This window comes from Saccopteryx leptura, chromosome 7, assembly GCF_036850995.1.
Source record: "Saccopteryx leptura isolate mSacLep1 chromosome 7, mSacLep1_pri_phased_curated, whole genome shotgun sequence".
In the NCBI taxonomy this organism is placed as follows: domain Eukaryota; kingdom Metazoa; phylum Chordata; class Mammalia; order Chiroptera; family Emballonuridae; genus Saccopteryx; species Saccopteryx leptura.
The window spans coordinates 120,356,695-120,376,625 of NC_089509.1; the positions used below are offsets into that span (position 1 = coordinate 120,356,695).

General features: G+C 63.9%; 1 protein-coding gene across 2 annotated transcripts in view; it reads left to right on the top strand.

The window, feature by feature from the left end:
* ANKMY1 (ankyrin repeat and MYND domain containing 1) overlaps positions 1-19,931 on the top strand; it is a 46,322-nt gene that overhangs the window by 19,158 nt on the left and 7,233 nt on the right. The window contains exons 10-16 of one of the 2 annotated variants that reach the window (XM_066345711.1): positions 5,410-5,517; positions 7,446-7,577; positions 10,910-11,023; positions 11,333-11,498; positions 13,042-13,117; positions 14,576-14,736; positions 15,720-15,791. In XM_066345711.1, the coding sequence (XP_066201808.1) occupies positions 5,410-5,517; positions 7,446-7,577; positions 10,910-11,023; positions 11,333-11,498; positions 13,042-13,117; positions 14,576-14,736; positions 15,720-15,778 (816 nt within the window). In that variant the 3' untranslated portion in view covers positions 15,779-15,791. Of the gene's footprint in view, positions 1-5,409; positions 5,518-7,445; positions 7,578-10,909; positions 11,024-11,332; positions 11,499-13,041; positions 13,118-14,575; positions 14,737-15,719; positions 15,792-19,931 lie in introns of those variants that run through there. The other variant, XM_066345710.1, reaches the window with a different exon arrangement.

The following is a 19,931-nucleotide window of genomic DNA, read 5'->3' on the forward strand; positions in this document are numbered from 1 at the left end:
TCAGTACACGTGTGGATATGTGTGCATGTGTGTGCACGTGCTTGATGGCTTGTGCGCACCTGTGTGTTTCTGGGTGTGTCGAGGGCAGGGTCGTGAGCCAGCAGCCATGTGGGGGCCGGGACAGCTAAGGGACAGCTAAGGGGACAGCTAAGGGGACAGCTAGGGGACAGCTAGGGGGACAGCTAGGGGGACAGCTAAGGGGACAGCTAGGGGGACAGCTAGGGGGGACAGCTAGGGGGGACAGCTAAGGGGGACAGCTAGGGGGGACAGCTAGGGGGACAGCTAGGGGACAGCTAGGGGGACAGCTAGGGGGACAGCTAAGGGGGCAGCTAGGGGGGGCAGCTAGGGGGGACAGCTAGGGGGGAAGCTAAGGGGACAGCTAAGGGGACAGCTAGGGGGACAGCTAAGGGGGACAGCTAGGGGGGACAGCTAAGGGGGCAGCTAGGGGGACAGCTAAGGGGGACAGCTAGGGGGGCAGCTAAGGGGACAGCTAGGGGGGAAGCTAGGGGACAGCTAGGGGGACAGCTAAGGGGACAGCTAGGGGGGACAGCTACTGGGGCAGCTAGGGGGACAGCTAAGGGGGCAGCTAGGGGGACAGCTAGGGGGGCAGCTAGGGGGACAGCTAAGGGGGCAGCTAAGGGGGCAGCTAAGGGGGGCAGCTAGGGGGGCAGCTAGGGGGACAGCTAGGGGGGCAGCTAGGGGACAGCCCTTGGGGTGTCGGCCGCCGGCCATCCTGCCCGAGTGGGTTCAGAACAGACAGGATGGGTCACACCCACAGTGACATCGAGTCTACTAGGTTAAAACACAGTAGAGAATGTCCAGGGCATTGCCTGTGACGCGCGTGGGGAAGCGTGGTTTTGGAATGTGTTTCAGGGACACCCAACCACACACATGCCTGCGTCCACCTGGGTTGCAGTGTGACGTCACTTTCTCTATGTGGGGTCTGCTCAGACACCGCTGAGCGTGGCTGTCCTGGGCTGGGGCTGTCCTGTGCTCCTCACGGCACTCGAGCTTGGTTCTCAGCAGTGTGCACACCCTGCAGGGCCCGGGCAGTGGTCTAGGGCTCCATTCTCAGCAGTGCTCACACCCTGCAGGCCCCGGGCAGTGGTCTAGGGCTCCGTTCTCAGCAGTGTTCACACCCTGCAGGGCCCGGGCAGTGGTCTAGGGCTCTGTTCTCAGCAGTGCTCACACCCTGCAGGCCCCGGGCAGTGGTCTAGGGCTCTGTTCTCAGCAGTGTGCACACCCTGCAGGGCCCGGGCAGTGGTCTAGGGCTCCATTCTCAGCAGTGCTCACACCCTGCAGGCCCCGGGCAGTGGTCTAGGGCTCCATTCTCAGCAGTGCACACACCCTGCAGGGCCCGGGCAGTGGTCTAGGGCTCCGTTCTCAGCAGTGCTCACACCCTGCAGGGCCCGGGCAGTGGTCTAGGGCTCCGTTCTCAGCAGTGTGCACACCCTGCAGGGCCCGGGCAGTGGTCTAGGGCTCCGTTCTCAGCAGTGCTCACACCCTGCAGGGCCCGGGCAGTGGTCTAGGGCTCCATTCTCAGCAGTGCTCACACCCTGCAGGCCCCGGGCAGTGGTCTAGGGCTCCATTCTCAGCAGTGCACACACCCTGCAGGGCCCGGGCAGTGGTCTAGGGCTCCGTTCTCAGCAGTGCTCACACCCTGCAGGCCCCGGGCAGTGGTCTAGGGCTCGGTTCTCAGCAGTGTTCACACCCTGCAGGGCCCGGGCAGTGGTCTAGGGCTCTGTTCTCAGCAGTGCTCACACCCTGCAGGCCCCGGGCAGTGGTCTAGGGCTCCATTCTCAGCAGTGCACACACCCTGCAGGGCCCGGGCAGTGGTCTAGGGCTCCGTTCTCAGCAGTGCTCACACCCTGCAGGCCCCGGGCAGTGGTCTAGGGCTCGGTTCTCAGCAGTGTTCACACCCTGCAGGCCCCGGGCAGTGGTCTAGGGCTCGGTTCTCAGCAGTGTTCACACCCTGCAGGCCCCAGGCAGTGGTCTAGGGCTCCGTTCTCAGCAGTGCTCACACAGGGCCCGGGCAGTGGTCTAGGGCTCCGTTCTCAGCAGTGCTCACACCCTGCAGGGCCCGGGCAGTGGTCTAGGGCTCCGTTCTCAGCAGTGTGCACACCCTGCAGGGCCCGGGCAGTGGTCTAGGGCTCTGTTCTCAGCAGTGCTCACACCCTGTAGGGCCCGGGCAGTGGTCTAGGACTCTGTTCTCAGCAGTGCACACACCCTGCAGGGCCCAGGCAGTGGTCTAGGACTCTGTTCTCAGCAGTGTGCACACCCTGCAGGGCCCGGGCAGTGGTCTAGGGCTCCGTTCTCAGCAGTGCTCACACCCTGCAGGGCCCGGGCAGTGGTCTAGGACTCTGTTCTCAGCAGTGTGCACACCCTGCAGGGCCCGGGCAGTGGTCTAGGGCTCGGTTCTCAGCAGTGTGCACACCCTGCAGGGCCCGGGCTGTGGTCTAGGGCTCCGTTCTCAGCAGTGTGCACACCCTGTAGGGCCCGGGCAGTGGTCTAGGACTCTGTTCTCAGCAGTGCACACACCCTGCAGGGCCCGGGCAGTGGTTTAGGGCTCGGTTCTCAGCAGTGTGCACACCCTGCAGGGCCCGGGCAGTGGTCTAGGGCTCGGTTCTCAGCAGTGTGCACACCCTGCAGGGCCCGGGCTGTGGTCTAGGGCTCCGTTCTCAGCAGTGTGCACACCCTGCAGGGCCCGGGCTGTGGTCTAGGGCTCCGTTCTCAGCAGTGTGCACACCCTGTAGGGCCCGGGAAGTGGTCTAGGGCTCCGTTCTCAGCAGTGTGCACACCCTGCAGGCCCCGGGCAGTGGTCTAGGGCTCCGTTCTCAGCAGTGTGCACACCCTGCAGGCCCCGGGCAGTGGTCTAGGACTCTGTTCTCAGCAGTGCTCACACTCTGAGGCCCCGGGCAGTGGTCTAGGGCTCCGTTCTCAGCAGTGTGCACACCCTGCAGGCCCCGGGCAGTGGTCTAGGGCTCCGTTCTCAGCAGTGCTCACACCCTGCAGGGCCCGGGCAGTGGCCTCAGGCTCTGCAGAACCACCTCCTTTGGTGTTGGCATTGATTCCCAGCAAGAGGAAGCCGAGTGACCGCAGTGGGTGTGGGGGTAACTGGCTTTGTGTCAGAGTGACCAGTGCAGCCCAGGTCAGAAAGCTGTAAACACACGGTAAACTGAGCCTCAGTTCCCCCTCCTATAGAATGACAGTGACCTCCGGCCTCCGGGGGTGTGGCACAGGCAGTCTGCTGCTGCACAGGGTGATGGCCATGCGTGTCGCCTGGACACGAGACTGTGAGGACCTGTGTGAGGCTGGTGCCCGGCGAGGCCGGCCGGGGGAGGTGGGCAGCACCCCCAGGCCTCCCTGCTTCAGGGCAGCCCTCTTGTGAGGGCCTCCTTGGGTCCGGGGCTCCACCCTGACCGGATCCTGCTGAGGGTGCCCTGTGGCCTTGCTAGCCGCGGGGACAAGCAGGGCTCCGAGAGGCGGGCTGGCCAGGTCCCCAGCCAGCAAGTGCGAGGCCCGGGCTTTGAACACAGCGCTTTGCAGCTCACACACCTGTGTCTGTTGTACCGATCTCAGCTTCGGAAAAGCTGTGGGGCAGCGAAGTTAAGAGAAGTAGCAGCCACATCATCATTAGGTCGAGGAGGGGAGGCTAGTGCGCACTCCCAGGGCTGAGAGGCGAGGGCTGCCGCGGTCCAGCCATCACGTCTGCATTCCCCTGGGAAGCTTTCCCGGGAGCCCCTCTGCGGACGTCAGCTGGCACCGTGTTGGCCTGGCCAGTGAGGCTGGGGCAGGGGAGTGGGCGGGGAGGGCAGCTGCCCCAGCCTGCGACGAGCTCTTCTGGGAGAAACGGGAGGGGAAATCGCGGTGCCCCAGGGGGGAAGGGCAGGGCGGGTGTGATAGCCCTTCCTGCGCAGACGTGATGGCCCTTCCTGCACAGACGTGATGGCCCTTCCTGCGCAGGCGTGATAGCCCTTCCTGCGCAGACGTTCCCTCTCAGCCCGGCTAGGCTCCCTCCTCTCGCCGTGTCCTGGGGGACCCTGTGCAGAACGTCCCCTCTCAGTCTGGCTGGGCTTCCTCCTCTCGCTGTGTCCTGGGGGACCCTGTGCAGAACGTCCCCTCTCAGTCTGGCTGGGCTCCCTCCTCTCGCCGTGTCCTGGGGGACCCTGTGCAGAACGTTCCCTCTCAGCCTGGCTGGGCTCCCTCCTCTCGCCGTGTCCTGGGGGACCCTGTGCAGAACGTCCCCTCTCAGTCTGGCTGGGCTCCCTCCTCTCGCGGTGTCCTGGGGGACCCTGTGCAGAACGCCCCCTCTCAGCCTGGCTGGGCTCCCTCCTCTCGCCGTGTCCTGGGGGACCCTGTGCAGAACGTCCCCTCTCAGTCTGGCTGGGCTCCCTCCTCTCGCCGTGTCCTGGGGGACCCTGTGCAGAACGTCCCCTCTCAGCCTGGCTGGGCTCCCTCCTCTCGCCGTGTCCTGGGGGACCCTGTGCAGAACGTTCCCTCTCAGCCTGGCTGGGCTCCCTCCTCTCGCCGTGTCCTGGGGGACCCTGTGCAGAACGTCCCCTCTCAGTCTGGCTGGGCTCCCTCCTCTCACCGTGTCCTGGGGGACCCTGTGCAGAACGTTCCCTCTCAGCCTGGCTGGGCTCCCTCCTCTCGCGGTGTCCTGGGGGACCCTGTGCAGAACGTCCCCTCTCAGTCTGGCTGGGCTCCCTCCTCTCACCGTGTCCTGGGGGACCCTGTGCAGAACGTCCCCTCTCAGTCTGGCTGGGCTCCCTCCTCTCGCCGTGTCCTGGGGGACCCTGTGCAGAACGTCCCCTCTCAGTCTGGCTGGGCTCCCTCCTCTCGCCGTGTCCTGGGGGACCCTGTGCAGAACGTCCCCTCTCAGTCTGGCTGGGCTCCCTCCTCTCGCGGTGTCCTGGGGGACCCTGTGCAGAACGTCCCCTCTCAGTCTGGCTGGGCTCCCTCCTCTCGCCGTGTCCTGGGGGACCCTGTGCAGAATGCCCCCTCTCAGCCTGGCTGGGCTCCCTCCTCTCGCCGTGTCCTGAGGGACCCCGAGCCCCGATGAAGTTCCCGTCTCCCCGGCCGTTCTCCCTCACGCCTGCTGCGACAGTGGTAGGGTCCTGCCTCTCCCCTTCCCTATGACAACAAGTTCTCGATCAACTCACACATCGCTTGTCCTTCCTGGCTGTCATCGGAAATGATGAAGGTTTAGAAAACAGCTCCGTTTGAAGATCGAACTACCCACCTGCCCACCCACCATTCTTCTACCCAGAACTCGGAGCTCTCTGTGCCCGGCAAGGTGCTGGGTGGGGGAACAGCAGTGGATGTCAGGGCCTCTGAAGTCATGTCCACGCCGAGCGCTCCAGGGACGTGGGCCTCTAACCTGCCGTCCTTCCGCCTTTCCCTGTCCAGTGTGCCAGGGACATTGTCCAGCTCCTCCTCTCCCACCAAGCGAACACCAGCCTGCTGTGGAGTGGCCACTCCCCGCTCTCCCTGTCCATTGTCAGTGGGAATGACCTGGTGAGCACGTGCTGAACCCCGGGTGGGGCACCTGTGCTGCTTCTCCCCCAGGGCCCCTCCTGGTCACTGGTCGGGCTCTGCTGCTGTTGGCAGTGGCCCAGAGGCAGCATGTTGTGAGGGGCGTGGATCTCCTCCCGTGGGGATGGCGCCCCTTAGGGAGAGAAGTGAGCAGGGAGGTGAGGGTTCAGCTGGGTGGATGCTCCCTCACAGGGCACGGATCAGAGCCCTGCCCCTCCCAGGATGCTTTCTTCAGTGCTGCGGGAGAGGGACATCGGCTGGGTCCCACCCCCTGCTGCCGCCAAGGGTGTTTATCCATCATCCATCCATCCACCCATCTACCCACCCATTTACCCACCCACCCAGCTACCCACCTACCCACCTCTTTACCCACCTACTCATCCATCCACCCATTCATCTATCCATCATCCATCCATTCACCTATCCATCCATCCACCCATTCATCTATCCATCATCCATACATCCATCTCTTCATCTATCATCCATTCATCTATCCATCATCCATCCATTCACCTATTCATCCACCCACCCACCATTTATCCATCATCCATCCATCCATCCATCCATCCACCTACCCACTCATACATCCATCATCCATCCACCATCCATCCATCCATCTATCCATCATCCATCCATCATTCATCCATCTTCCATTCACCATCGATCCATCCATCCATCCATCCACCTACCCACCACACATTTATTCACTCACTCCTTCACCCACTCACTCAAGCACACATCTGACCATCTGTCCACCCATCTATCCATTCATCAACCCACTTATTCACTCATCCATTCTTCATCCATCATCAACCCATCTTCCTTCCTTCCTTCCTTCCTTCCTTCCTTCCTTCCTTCCTTCCTTCCATCCATCCAACCATCCACCCATCCATCCATCCATCCATCCATCCATCCATCATCTGTATTCCATCCACCTGTTCCTTCTTGTAGTTAACTGTTACTTTCAGAGCATCTACCCTACACCAGCCAGGCACTGTCTCAGGCATCCGGTGACAAGTGACACAGCGTCCCTGCTCTCCAGGGCGTTACATTCTAGTCAGGGAAGACAGTCCGTAATCCAGTGTGCGAGACATTTTTAGGCCATGATGAGTGTTAGGAGGAAGATGAAGGTTAATGGCAGGTGGAGAATGAAGGAGGTAGGCGACCTGAGCAGGGCGGCCAGGAGGGCATCTCTGGTGAGGGGGCATTTCAGCAGAGGCCCAGCGGAGCTGAAGGCATTGTCGCCACAGGAGGGGCTTCTGCAGAGGCCCGACTCCCCTCCCTCCTGCCCTCAGCAAGCTGTGTGGGCATCTGCTCCTGCTGGGCCGTTACAGGGGGGGGCGTAGCAGGAAAGAGCTCGTTCCGAGGACGGAGCCCTTAGGAGAGCCACACACCAGCGTGTCTGGTACCTGGTGCAGCTGCTTTTACTCCTGGTTCCCTGGGCGGCACCTGGGCCAGCAGTTGGGGACACAGCAGGGAATGAAGGACATGTGGCCCACTTCATGTCTGGTCAGGCAGTCATAGGGCCCCAGGTGCCCCGGGGCAGAGGCAGACTGATTCCAGGGATGAGGGCCGACAGGACGAGCAGCCGGCCCTGTGCTGGCTCAGCGGTGCCCCTGGGACAGACAACAGGACTGGACAGTGTGCAGACAGTGCCGTCCCCTGCGCCCGGGCAGTGTGGCAGCCCTCCCTAAAGAACCATGTGCCCCACCCCCCTGCTCATTCTGTGAGCTGGGCAGCAAGGGAGACGGTGGGTGGGAGCCATGGAGAGTGCCCACCCAGGGGGTGGCCCCCTCGAGCCCCAGCTGTGGTCAACACTGCACTCAGCACTGCAGTGGCCTTGCTACAGGGACTTCCTCCAGCGGACGGGAGGGGACTTGGTGGGCGCTGACCAGACTGTCTGCGTCCAGATTGTGAAGGAGCTTCTGTCCCACGGAGCTGACCCCAACCTGCCCCTGACCAGAGGCTTGGGAAGTGCCCTGTGTGTCGCCTGTGACATCGCCTACGAGCCCCAGAGGAGCCTGAGCAGCAAGATGGCCCTGGTGAGGGGGTGGGCATGCAGGGGGTGGGGGGGCAGGGGTGCGGCCCTGGTGAGGGGGTGGGCATGCAGGGGGCGGGGGGCAGGGGCGCGGCCCTGGTGAGGGGGTGGGCATGCAGGGTGGGGGGGGCAGGGGCGCGGCCCTGGTGAGGGGGTGGGCAGGGGCTTGGCCCTGGTGAGGGGGTGGGCATGCAGGGTGGGGGGGGCAGGGGCGCGGCCCTGGTGAGGGGGTGGGCAGGGGCTTGGCCCTGGTGAGGGGGTGGGCATGCAGGGGGTGGGTGGGCAGGGGCGCGGCCCTGGTGAGGGGGTGGGCATGCAGGGGGCGGGTGGGCATGCAGGGGGTGGGGGGGCAGGGGCGCGGCCCTGGTGAGGGGGTGGGCATGCAGGGGGTGGGGGAAGGGCAGGGGGCGGGTGGGCATGCAGGGGGTGGGGGAAGGGCAGGGGGCGGGTGGGCATGCAGGGGGCAGGGGCGCGGCCCTGGGCCGAGGGGCCTGGGGCTGTCCCTTCCTCTGGCCCTCCTTCCCAGAGGGTGAAGCTTCATGGGATCTTGCTCTGTGCTCTCCAAACCTTGAGGCTCCAAATACTTGAGAACAAATGAACAATTTCTTGCCCTTTAAAACTTATGGGTCTAAAATATGTGAAGAAGCAAAGCCACTCAATAGGCCGGACAAAAGTCCTCTGGTTTGTGTCAGGAAAGACAGGTTTTGGTCTGGTTGCAGTGTTCTAGATTTTTCTATGTCAGGTGGACACCGGCCAGGGATCCTGATCAAGGGACCTGCTGGGCGGGGGTGCAGGGTGCTGTGTCCAGGCAGGGCGGGAGCCGTCCTTGCTGGTGCTGTCCCCACCCTCTGCCCACCGAGAAGCAAAGGTCATGATGGTCACTTGGCAATGGGCACCAAAGTGGACGCTCTGAGATTGGAACATTGATCTCACCCTCATTCATCCCCAACTCCAGTTCATGTTTAATTAAACGTCCTCGCAAGATAATGTATCCGATTCTCCTCCAACACTTGTAACAGTTAAAACACTTTTATTCACAGTATATCATAAACCGGTTATAAAACAGTTAACGCTGCAGAATCAGATCAGCTCTTGTTATCTCTAGAGCAGGGATCCCCAAACTTTTTACACAGGGGGCCAGTTCACTGTCCCTCAGACTGTTGGAGGGCCGGACTATAAAAAAAAACTATGAACAAATCCCTATGCACACTGCACATAACTTATTTTAAAGTAAAAAAACAAAACGGGAACAAATACAATATTTAAAATAAAGAACAAGTAAATTTAAATCAATAGACTGACCAGTATTTCAATGGGAACTATGCTCCTCTCACTGACCACCAATGAAAGAGGTGCTCCTTCCGGAAGTGTGGCGGGGCCGGATAAATGGCCTCAGGGGGCCGCATGCGGCCCGCGGGCCGTAGTTTGGGGACCCCTGCTCTAGAGTACGCATATGCATTCCTTCCCTTAGGATCCCTGGCCACCATCAGGGTTCAGGAGTCTGGTCAGCAGTAGACCTGTAGCTGTTGGCCTCCAACCTCAACTCCTGTCAGCCTAAGAGTCTCCTGTCCTGGGGAGAGACGTATATTGTCGGCACAGCGTGGCGTTTTCCTCTTCTCTTCTGCTCTGTGTGTAACCTGTTTGGTCTTGCTTCTGGCCTCAGCAGATTCAGTCTGAGCGGGCGGACCTCGTCTGGTTCTGTGGGGCTTCTGTCCACTCTGGTCACTCGACTTCGTTCCTTTACCATGGAAGGGATGGTCCTCCAACCTGCAGCTGCCAGGATTGGTATCAGGATCTTTCTGGAAGGTTTTTTTTTTGTGTGTGTGTGTTTTTGTTAAAATGAGGCTATACTGTGCACATTTCTTTTTTTTTTGAATTGTGGTAAAAGGCACAGAACTGACCACCTTACCAACGTCAGGCTCAGTGGCGTTACGCCCATTCACGCTGCTCTGCCACCACCACCGTCCATCCTCACAGCACTTTTCCTTGTGCATCCTCACAGCGCTTTTCCTTGTGCATCCTCACAGCACTTTTCCTTGTGCATCCTCACAGCGCTTTTCCTTGTGCAGAACTGACACCCTGCCCCCGTTGAGCACCCACTTCCCTCCCCTGGCCCCAGGCTCCCGTCTCCTCTCTGCCTCTGAATCTCCTCCTCCCCGGACCTCACGTAAGAGAAGTCACACACGGTATTTGTGTGTGGTGACTGCGCCTTTCGCTGAGTGCCAGGTCCTCTGGGTCCCTCCCTGTAGCAGCAGGTGTTAGACAGCTTTCCGTTTGGAGGCTGACTCGTTCCCCCGTGAATATAGACAACCTTGGGTCATTCACTGGCCCACTGGTGGACACCTGGGTTGCTTCCACTGCACACTGTTCTAGAGGATGTTGCCGTGAACACGAGGGTGCAAATATCTCCTCTGGACTCTATTTTCAATTTGGTTATCTGCCCGGCAGTGGGATTGCTGGATCATGGGTAGCTCTGTTTTTAATATTTTCAAGAACCTTCGTCCTACTGTCCCCAGGGGCTGCCCCAGTCTGCGTCCCCACCACCCACAATGCACGAGGGTTCCCTTGTCTCCTCGTCGGCACCGGTTCTTGTCCGGGCTGACTGGATGGCGCTGTCCTGGTGGGAGTGAGGGGGCTTGTTGCTTGGCTTTATTTTCATTTTATTGGTGATCTTGAGCAAGTCTCTTCAGGGGCTTGCTGACCCTTTGTGTGCTTTTGAAGAAATGTCTATCCAAGTCCTCGGCCCATTTTAAAAACTGGTTTTTGTTGTTGTTTGTTCAGTTTTGAGAGTTCTCTCTGTAGACACGAACCGCTTATCAGAGATGATGGAACACATTTTCTCACATCTGTGTTGCGTTTTTCCTCTTTGATCGCGCCCTCTGACGCACCAGAGTGTTTCATTTTCACGACATCCACCTGTCTAGTTTTTCCTCTCGTCGCCTGTGCCTTTGACGTCATCGCCGAGCAACCACCGCCAAGTTCAGGGTCGTGCGCGTTGGTCCCACGTTTTCTAAGAGGTTTAGAATTTAAACAGCGCTCTTCGGAGAATCTGGTGCTCCCCCCTCTGTTGTTCCCTCGTGTGACGGGGTTCCCTGGAACATTCCGAGCCCTTCGGAACCCCAGCCGGGCACCAGGCTCGGTTAGGAACGCTAAGTTTTGCACGGAGGAGGCGAGGGGAGGGAAGTGGGGGGTTGGTGAGGCGTCCCGGAAGCCTTGGGTGTCCTGATCGCAGCCTGGGCAGGGGGGCTGTTGGGTGCTTGGCCATGCCAGGTCCGGACCCTGCCGCCTGGTGGCTGGGCTGTGCACAGGCCCTCAGTGCAGCTCTGTTCTCCGCAGATCGACCTGCTGATCCATCACGGGGCCGACATCCTGGCGCCTGTGGTGCTCACGCAGGGGGACAAGGTGGCTGTGGGCACGGCCGTTGACTACGGGTACTTCAGATTCTTCCAGGTGAGAGTCTGGGCTTGCTGCTGGCGATAGGGGTGGGGCCCGGCCTTCAGCCTCCTCTGGGCAAGGCTGGGCCAAAGGTCCCTCGTGCTCTGACCAAAGCGTCCCTGGCCTTCCGGAAGGGAAGGCGTGGCTGCCCGTGCCACGCTCCCGGGGTGCTCCCCCTGCTTGTGCTCACAGTAAGCGCAGAGAGCAGCAGTGCGCCCCCCGCCCCGTCCCGTTCCCCTCCTGTGGTGACAGGCTGGGGCTGGGAGCGGGGTCGCCCTCCCCCAGGGCGCCCCCCTCCCCAGTGACCAGCGGTGGCATCGGCAGGACCGCAGGATCGCCCACAGCCCCTTCCACACACTGATGCCTGCCGAGCGGGAGACGTTCCTGGCCCGGAAGCGGCTCCTGGAGCACATGGGTCTGCAGCTGCGCCGCGCCGTCCTGGCCGCGGAGAGCCAGTGGGACCCGAAAGTGCTGTACATGAGCAAGAGGGGTGAGCGGCGCGGGCAGGCGTAGGCATGCGTCCTGCCGGTCATGGGGCGTGGGGGGGCAGGAAGGGACATGAGAGAGCCCCGTCCTGTGACTGCCCAGTGTCCTGGCCCCCCGGCCCTGTGTGTCCTGCCTCCGAGGAGGTCACGCAGGAGAGACTGAGGGAAAGTCCCAGGATGCACCCCAGGCCACACCGTGGGAATCCGTCTGGGAGCATCCTGCTTGCCCAGAAACCATGGGGTGGGGGGCACAGCACTAGGAGGGGTGAAGCACCAGCTGAGCCGCTGCAGGCGTGGGCAGCAGGGGGCCCTTGCCCCATGAAAGCCGGGTTCCAGGGTCTCCCCAGCCCTGGGAGTGGGCTCCGGGGACAGGAGAGGGTGACTTCAGTGCACTGCAGAACCGGTGCCCGGGTGGACGGGCTGGCACTGGGGGGAGGGGGGAGGAAGAGGGACCCACTTGGTGCTTTGCTAGTGAAACCACGTCCCCGGGGCTGACCCTGTGGCCGCTGCCCGTGCTGGTGCGGTTTGGTTCTCGGCACGGGCGGGGTCACCGGTGACCAGCAGGTGACACAGCCTGTCCATCCGAGAGAGCAGAGTTTTGGGGCACTGCCTGGCAGGAAAGGCTTCCGGGTCACCGGACACGGCGAGAGGGCCTGTGGGCTGGAGGGAGATCCGGAACACACCCCTCAGCCCACAGGGAGCTTGCTGCTTCGTTGCAGTGGCATCTCGCCCACCTTGCTGGAGAGCGAAGAGGGGGGGCCCCCACCTTCCACTGCCCGGCCAGCAGGCGTTTCCTCGCGGGGCTCCTGTGCCCGAGGGGTGGTGAGGGGGCCGGGGTTAGGTGGCCTCTCTGAATGGTGGGATGACGCGCTGTTGAAGGATAGGACGGCGCAGCAGGACATGGGGCAGCTCCGAGGTTGTTGCAGGGACTCTCTGCCCTCTGGTCCCCGGGCCCCTCTGCACCTCCCTGCAGTGGCCAGAGAGCAGAGAGGGGTCCCCGATCCAGAGGGGCGTGTGTGTGTGGGGGCAGGGAGACCTGGTGCTGCCTGTGCTTCTCAGTGGTGTGGGGAGGGGGGCTCTGAGGGGGGGAGGGGGACGCTGAAGGGGGGAGGGGGACACGGTGTGGGGAGGGGGCGCTGAGGGGGAAGGGGACACTGGGGGGGCGCTGAGTGGGGAGGGGGACGCGGTGTGGGGAGGGGGGCACGGGGGGGGGAGAGGGGCGCCGGAGGGGGAGGGGGACACTGAGCCAGTTGGTGGAGCAGCGGCAGGGTGGCCGGGGGGCTGAGCCAGGTGGGCAGCATGCAGGAACAGAGGGATGCCCCCTCCTTGGAGGCCGGGGGTGCCCCAACCCCTCCAGACCAAACCCCACTCTGCCCCTGGACCTGTCGTGGGCTCTCGAGGGTTTAAGGTCCCACCTGCCTCCCTGTGGTGCCAGGGCGGGCTCACTGCAGGGGGCGGGGAGGGGGCAGCCCCGTTCTCCCTCTGCCAGGGGACGTGGCGGCGCCCCCAGGCGGGTCAGGAGGCTGACGCGGTCTTCCCTGGGCTCAGCGGAGCTCATGCCCTGCCACAGGCTGAAGAGAAAGGAGTCCGGCCTGCCCACGGGGCTGCACTCGCAGGCGGAGCAGTAAGTGGCCGGCGTGGCCCTGCTTGCCGTGGGCGCCCCCGGGGTGGGGAGTGGCGGGGGCTGCAGGGCACACTCGGGGGGCCACTCCTTGTCGGGGTGGGGAGCAGCCGCGTGGCAGGTGTGTGCTGTCCCATGGACCCTGCACCCCGCCCCCCGCCCAGCGCCTCCCCCTTGAGGTCACAGCTCTGCCCCCTCCTGCTGTCCTGGAATCGTCTCTACACACCATGTCCCTTGTCATCCCCGAGGGCACCCGGGCGGTCCCTTGTCATCCCCCAGGGCACCCATGTGCCTTGTCATCCCCGAGGGCACCCGGGCGGTCCCTTGTCATCCCCCAGGGCACCCATGTGCCTTGTCATCCCCGAGGGCACCCGGGCGGTGCCTTGTCATCCCCGAGGGCACCCGGGCGGTGCCTTGTCATCCCCCAGGGCACCGGGCGGTGCCTTGTCATCCCCGAGGGCACCGGGCGGTGCCTTGTCCTCCCCGAGGGCACCCGGGCGGTGCCTTGTCCTCCCCGAGGGCACCCGGGCGGTGCCTTGTCCCCGAGGGCACCCGGGCGGTGCCTTGTCGTCCCCGAGGGCACCCGGGCGGTGCCTTGTCGTCCCCGAGGGCACCCGGGCGGTGCCTTGTCGTCCCCGAGGGCACCGGGCGGTGCCTTGTCGTCCCCGAGGGCACCGGGCGGTGCCTTGTCGTCCCCGAGGGCACCCGGGCGGTGCCTTGTCCTCCCCGAGGGCACCCGGGCGGTGCCTTGTCGTCCCCGAGGGCACCCGGGCGGTGCCTTGTCGTCCCCGAGGGCACCCGGGCGGTGCCTTGTCATCCCCGAGGGCACCGGGCGGTGCCTTGTCATCCCCGAGGGCACCCGGGCGGTGCCTTGTCCTCCCCGAGGGCACCCGGGCGGTGCCTTGTCCTCCCCGAGGGCACCCGGGCGGTGCCTTGTCCCCGAGGGCACCCGGGCGGTGCCTTGTCGTCCCCGAGGGCACCGGGCGGTGCCTTGTCGTCCCCGAGGGCACCCGGGCGGTGCCTTGTCATCCCCGAGGGCACCCGGGCACCCGGGCGGTGCCTTGTCATCCCCGAGGGCACCGGGCGGTGCCTTGTCGTCCCCGAGGGCACCGGGCGGTGCCTTGTCGTCCCCGAGGGCACCTGGGCGGCTCCTGCCCGGTGAACCCCGAGGATGGGGTGAGGTGACAGGGGAGCCTGCTGAAGCCAGGCTCACCCACGGCCCTGGGTGCCCCACCCCACACTGTGGCACGTGGGGGTCCCCACAGTGCACCCTCGCCGGCACCCTGGGCACGGTGCTTGTTTTCTGTGCTGAACAAGTGACCCTGTGCTAGGTGGACATCCCCGGATGGGACTAGAGGTCTCTGTCCACGTGCCCAGGACACGGGGACGGCCCCGCAGCCCGGTGGGTGGGTGGGCGGCACAGGTGGGGGCTCCGCCTCACGGCCACGCCCCCCCCCCCAGGCTTCCCTTCTTCAAGTTCTGCTACCAGTGCGGCCGCTCCGTCGGGGTCCGTCTGCTGCCCTGCAGCCGCTGCTACGGCATCCTGACCTGCAGCAAGAGCTGCAAGACCAAGGCCTGGGCCGAGTCCCACAGCCGGGACTGCGGCTCCCTGCTGGCCCTCCGTGAGTCCCGGGACGCCGCTGCCGAGGGCGCGGGCGCTGGCTGGCGGGGCGGCCGCTGCCGAGGGCGCGGGCGCTGGCTGGCGGGGCGGCCGCTGCCGAGGGCGCGGGCGCTGGCTGGCGGGGTGGCTGGGCGTGGTCCCCGCCTTCCCTGGTCCCCTTGCGACCCGGGCCGCTGCCCACAGGTTCCCCATGGGCCTGCCGCGGGACAGGGAGACCTTTCTCCATCTGTGGTGGACGCCATGCCCCCTGTGTCCATGGCTCCCCGGGTGGGCCTGCCTGGGGACTCCACTAAACACCTGGGCTCCCTGGTGGGTACGGGCTCCCCTGGACCACGGTCACTTGACCTCGCAGCTGCTACGGAAGGTCCCCCCCTGACCCCCCTCTCAGGTGCGTCTGGAAGTATGGAGGTTAGCCGATGTGTGCTCTGGCCCCCTCCCGTCCTGCTGGGGTGACCAGAGGGGACCCACACGGGGCAGTGGGAGCCAGGCTGGGCGTGGCGAGGTGCCTGTCCTTGCACACAGTGGGCTGTAACCCTGCCCTAGGCTGTGCCCCAGAATCCGAGCCTCCCTGGGCTCTGTCCCTCCCTCGCTGTCACCTCCATTTCCCAGTCTGTAAATTGGGGCTGTTAGCAATTAGCCCCACAGTGGGGTGCACGCTGGGCCTGCTCACAGTTCGGGCCCAGGCCGGGGGGCTGGGGCCTGGGAGGCCCCCTCTTTGAGGAGCAGTCCAGCCTGCTCAACCCTCACTGTAGCCCCTGCGCGTCACACAGAGGGAACGCTGCCTGTGCTCCTGGTCCCGAGGGCCCTCGCCACCCACTGGGGCTGCGCAGGGAGCCTAGCCGGGCACACAGGGCGCGGGCGCTCTGTTCGGGTGGGTGGCGTGGGCGGGAGGGGCACGCTGGCTCTGGGTCTGGGCTCCTGCGCCCGCCTGCGTCTCCACCTCCTGGAGGTGCCCAGGCCCCTCACGGCCCCCCTCTCTGCCAGTTCCCAGCTCGGGGGCCTGCCTGGAGGAAGAGAGCGTGCGGGCGGAAGGAGCCCAGTGAGGGAGCCCGCTCCACACCGATGCCGGGAGCCTCACCCACCGGCACCTGGGTCTGCCTGGGTCCGCCTGGGGCTGCGGGAAGCCTGGGCCCGTGGGGCTGTGGCAACGTCCCCCTCCTGACCTCGCAATAAAGTGGCCCCACTGGGTGTGTTTTCCACGTCTGTGCCGCTGTGCCGTACACCAGCAAGCCCAGAGCTCCCGAGGGGCGTCGGTCTCGTCTCCGCGGAGGCCTGGCCTCTTCGGGCAGGTGAGGGTCAGGACTGGAGCGGAGGTTATGCCAGAAGCTGTGTCTGTGCTCTGGGGACGGGTGGGGGCCTCCCAGGAGCCCCCAGCCTCCACTCTCCTGCTCAGAAGGACGGGGGAGTGTGCCTCACTCAGGGTCCTCCCGTGGCCCCAGGGCGTTGTCTGTGTGTGCCAGGAGTGGGGGGGTCCGAGGGTGTGAAGTCGGGACTGGGGTATCCCTGAGCCAGGATCGCCCCATGGGGAGGTGGGCGTGTGCAGTGGCCCGTTTCCTGGAGGGAGGCTGGAAGTGGGCGGTGGTGAGGGAGGGGCGGCCTGTCCTCAGGCACTCACCTGGGGGGCAGGAAGGAAGCAGGGGGCTTGCCCTGGGACAGGGTGGTGGGGGCGGGTGGGGGGCGCTGACGGAGCGTGTGGGGGCCGCCAGGCTGGCTCCCTGCTGCAGCCACGGTGTCGCCTGGTTTCCTCGGGCTCTTAGCAAAGACGGGGCTCCCTGTCTCGGCGACACCCCTGTGGGGGTGCGGAAGCCTCCGGGCGGAGGGGACAAGCACCCTGTCACGCTCTGGAGCTTGGCGGTTCTGTCCCCTGGCCCCATCCCGTGACCTTGGTGAGTGGACTCCCGGCAGGGGAGGGCCTCCCTGGTGAGGGGCTGGTGGGACGTAAGCCCCGAGGAGGAGTGTGGTGGCTCCCGCGGCATCTGCCCGCAGGGAGAGCACCGGACGAGCCCTGGTGGACTGGACCCAAGTTCACAGGCAAAGGCAGGAGCGACGAACAGTGTTTATCCCAACACCCGGGAGCCCCCCGGCCGACAGCGCTGTGTGTCCTTCCAGCCCCATCTGTCCACGCAGACACACGCACACTCACACACGTGCACACACATCTTCACAGATACTCACACGTGCACACACATCTTCACAGACACACTCACATGTGCACACACATCTTCACAGGCACACACACGTACACACACATCTTCACAGGCACACAGGCACACACTCACACATGTGCACACACATCTTCACAGGCACACACACACACGTGCACACACATCTTCACAGGCTCACACACACACACGTGCACACACATCTTCACAGGCACACACACATGTGCACACATCTTCACAGGCACACAGGCACACACTCACACATGTGCACACACATCTTCACAGGCACACACACACACGTGCACACACATCTTCACAGGCTCACACACACACACGTGCACACACATCTTCACAGGCACACACACATGTGCACACATCTTCACAGGCACACAGGCACACACTCACACATGTGCACACACATCTTCACAGACACACACTCACACACGTGCACACACATCTTCACAGGCTCACACACACACACGTGCACACACATCTTCACAGGCTCACACACATGCACACACATCTTCACAGGCTCACACACGTGCACACACATCTTCACAGACACACTCACATGTGCACACACATCTTCACAGGCACACACTCACACATGTGCACACACATCTTCACACACACACGTGCACACACATCTTCACAGACACACACACGTGCACACACATCTTCACAGACACACACGTGCACACACATCTTCACAGACACACACACGTGCACACACATCTTCACAGACACACACGTGCACACACATCTTCACAGACACACTCACATGTGCACACACATCTTCACAGGCACACTCACATGTGCACACACATCTTCACAGGCACACACACAGTCACACATGTGCACACACATCTTCACAGGCACACACACACGCGTGCACACACACACGTGCACTGGAACATGGAGGCAGGGTCTGTGTGTTTTAAACTAAGCCACGGACATCTTTCTTTGTGTTATTTCTCTGCGCTGTCATTTCCCACAGACGACACTCTGTGCTGCGTGCCGGGGTCGCTGCTGTTAGAACAGCCCAGAGGAAGAGTTGACCCCTGACCCTGACCCCCTGACCCCCTGACCTCCTGCCCTCGGGTGAGAGTCCCGAGCACGTTCTCCCGGCTCGATCTGTGCACAGAGCACGCGTGTGCCTGTGTGCCTTCTCGTGTCCCCACTGACTTGAATGAAAACAGCGGTCCACTCTGTGGCCTCGACCTGCCTGCCCACGTCGCCGGCGCCCTGTCCCCTCGTGGGCGTCTTCCGGTGCCGCCTCGATGGCGTCCACGTCGCTCAGTCCTTCCTGCGTCAACGGGCCGCCCACGCCCGGGCCCATGCTGCCCCGGGCAGATGTCACAGAGGCTGACTTTTCACACTTAGGAGTCTTCCCCCTTCCCGTGCGCTCCCAGAAGGGGGTGGCGGGGTCTCCCCGGCCTGCACGTGCTCAGGGGGACGGCTTCTTGGGCTCCCGAGGGAGGAACCGTGGACGTTCACCACGGGTGGCGTGAGTGCCCTCCACACCCACGACGTGGCGCTTGTCTCCCGGGTCCCTGGTATCTGGGGGTGTGGCTCCGACTTGCACGAGTCCCCTGAGGCCCAGCACCCTGCCCACCGCTGGGGGCGCAGTGGGGGGACCTCCTCATCTGATGGCCTGCAGGGGATTTCCTGTTCTGTGGTCACTGCGTCGCCCCGACCTTTGGGGTCTGGTTTGCTGGGGAACCCGGGGTGGGGGGGAGCCACCCCGGATGCCATCACGCAGGACGCGTCTAGCTTCTACCGATCTTCCTGCATTCTTGTTTCGCCTGTGACTCTGTCAGCAGCCTCGAACTAATTTCCGTGGGAGGTGTGATGTCCAGCATGTCCCCAGCAGTGGGGGCGGGGCGGTCACTGCAGGTGCGCTCTGGGGGCCCAGGCCGTCTCCCGCTTTTCCCTGTCCCCGCGGGACCCACCTCCACGGGCTGGGGACCCTCTCGCTGCCATCCACACTCACTCGGATGAGACGCGTCCTGCTGGACGCAACATGGGCTGGACCTGGTCCATCTCGTCGGGTTGGAGACCTGGTGGGCACGCTCCAAGGGTGGTTTCGGGGCAGCCGTTGGGTTGCTGTGCTCGGGTTTGACAGTTTTGCTCATGTAGGATTGCCGTCCACGGCTCTCGCCTCCTCACTTCAGCTCCAGTCCCTTCGGGAAGTCCACTCAGCTTCCAGAACCTCCCGCCGCCTCCACCCCTGCATTCCACTCTGTCCTGCGCCCCCCGGGGGCCAGTGCTGCAGAGGCCACCCATGCTGCTCCTGCGTCCACACGGGGGCCGGCCCACCGACGTCCTTGCCGCTCCTGCGTCCACACGCGGGCCGGCCCACCGACGTCCTTGCCGCTCCTGCGTCCACACGCGGGCCGGCCCACCGACGTCCTTGCCGCTCCTGCGTCCACACGCGGGCCGGCCCACCGACGTCCTTGCTGCTCGGGCTGGTCCTTCACCACCCGCCACGTGATGCCCCTTGTGCCCGGCTGTGCCCGCACCTGCCTGGAGCGCCCTGTCCTTCTGTGCCCAGATGGATGCTGCCCCGTCCTCTCCCTTCTGGGTCCACCTGTGTGGTGAGCTTGCCCTCTGACCACAGAGGACAGCGTGACAGGATCCCCACCCTGCGGGAACCCCAGCCTAAGGGGAGACCGGCTGTTTGTGGAAGGACAGTGCCAGCCCCTGAAGGCAGAGTGGGTCCTCGGCACCCCCCACGGGGTCACACTGCCAGTGACCTGGTGACGGCAGCCGCGTCCCTGTCCTGCGTCTGGTGGTCGGCTCCGGGCTCGGCAGACACGGGGTCCCAGCCGTTTCTGCGTCTGTGGCTCGCTCTTTGTCCTTCCCCGGCCCACGGGCTGCCGCTGTGTGGTGCTGGGTGACAGTGGCAGGTGGCAGGCCACCCTGTGACTTCTGGGGAATGCTCACAGCCACCAACGTCTCAAAGGACAGGCATTCCATCTTCCAGTTGTCACGGTAACGTCCGTCATTCCGGCCTAAATCCTGAGCTTTCTTC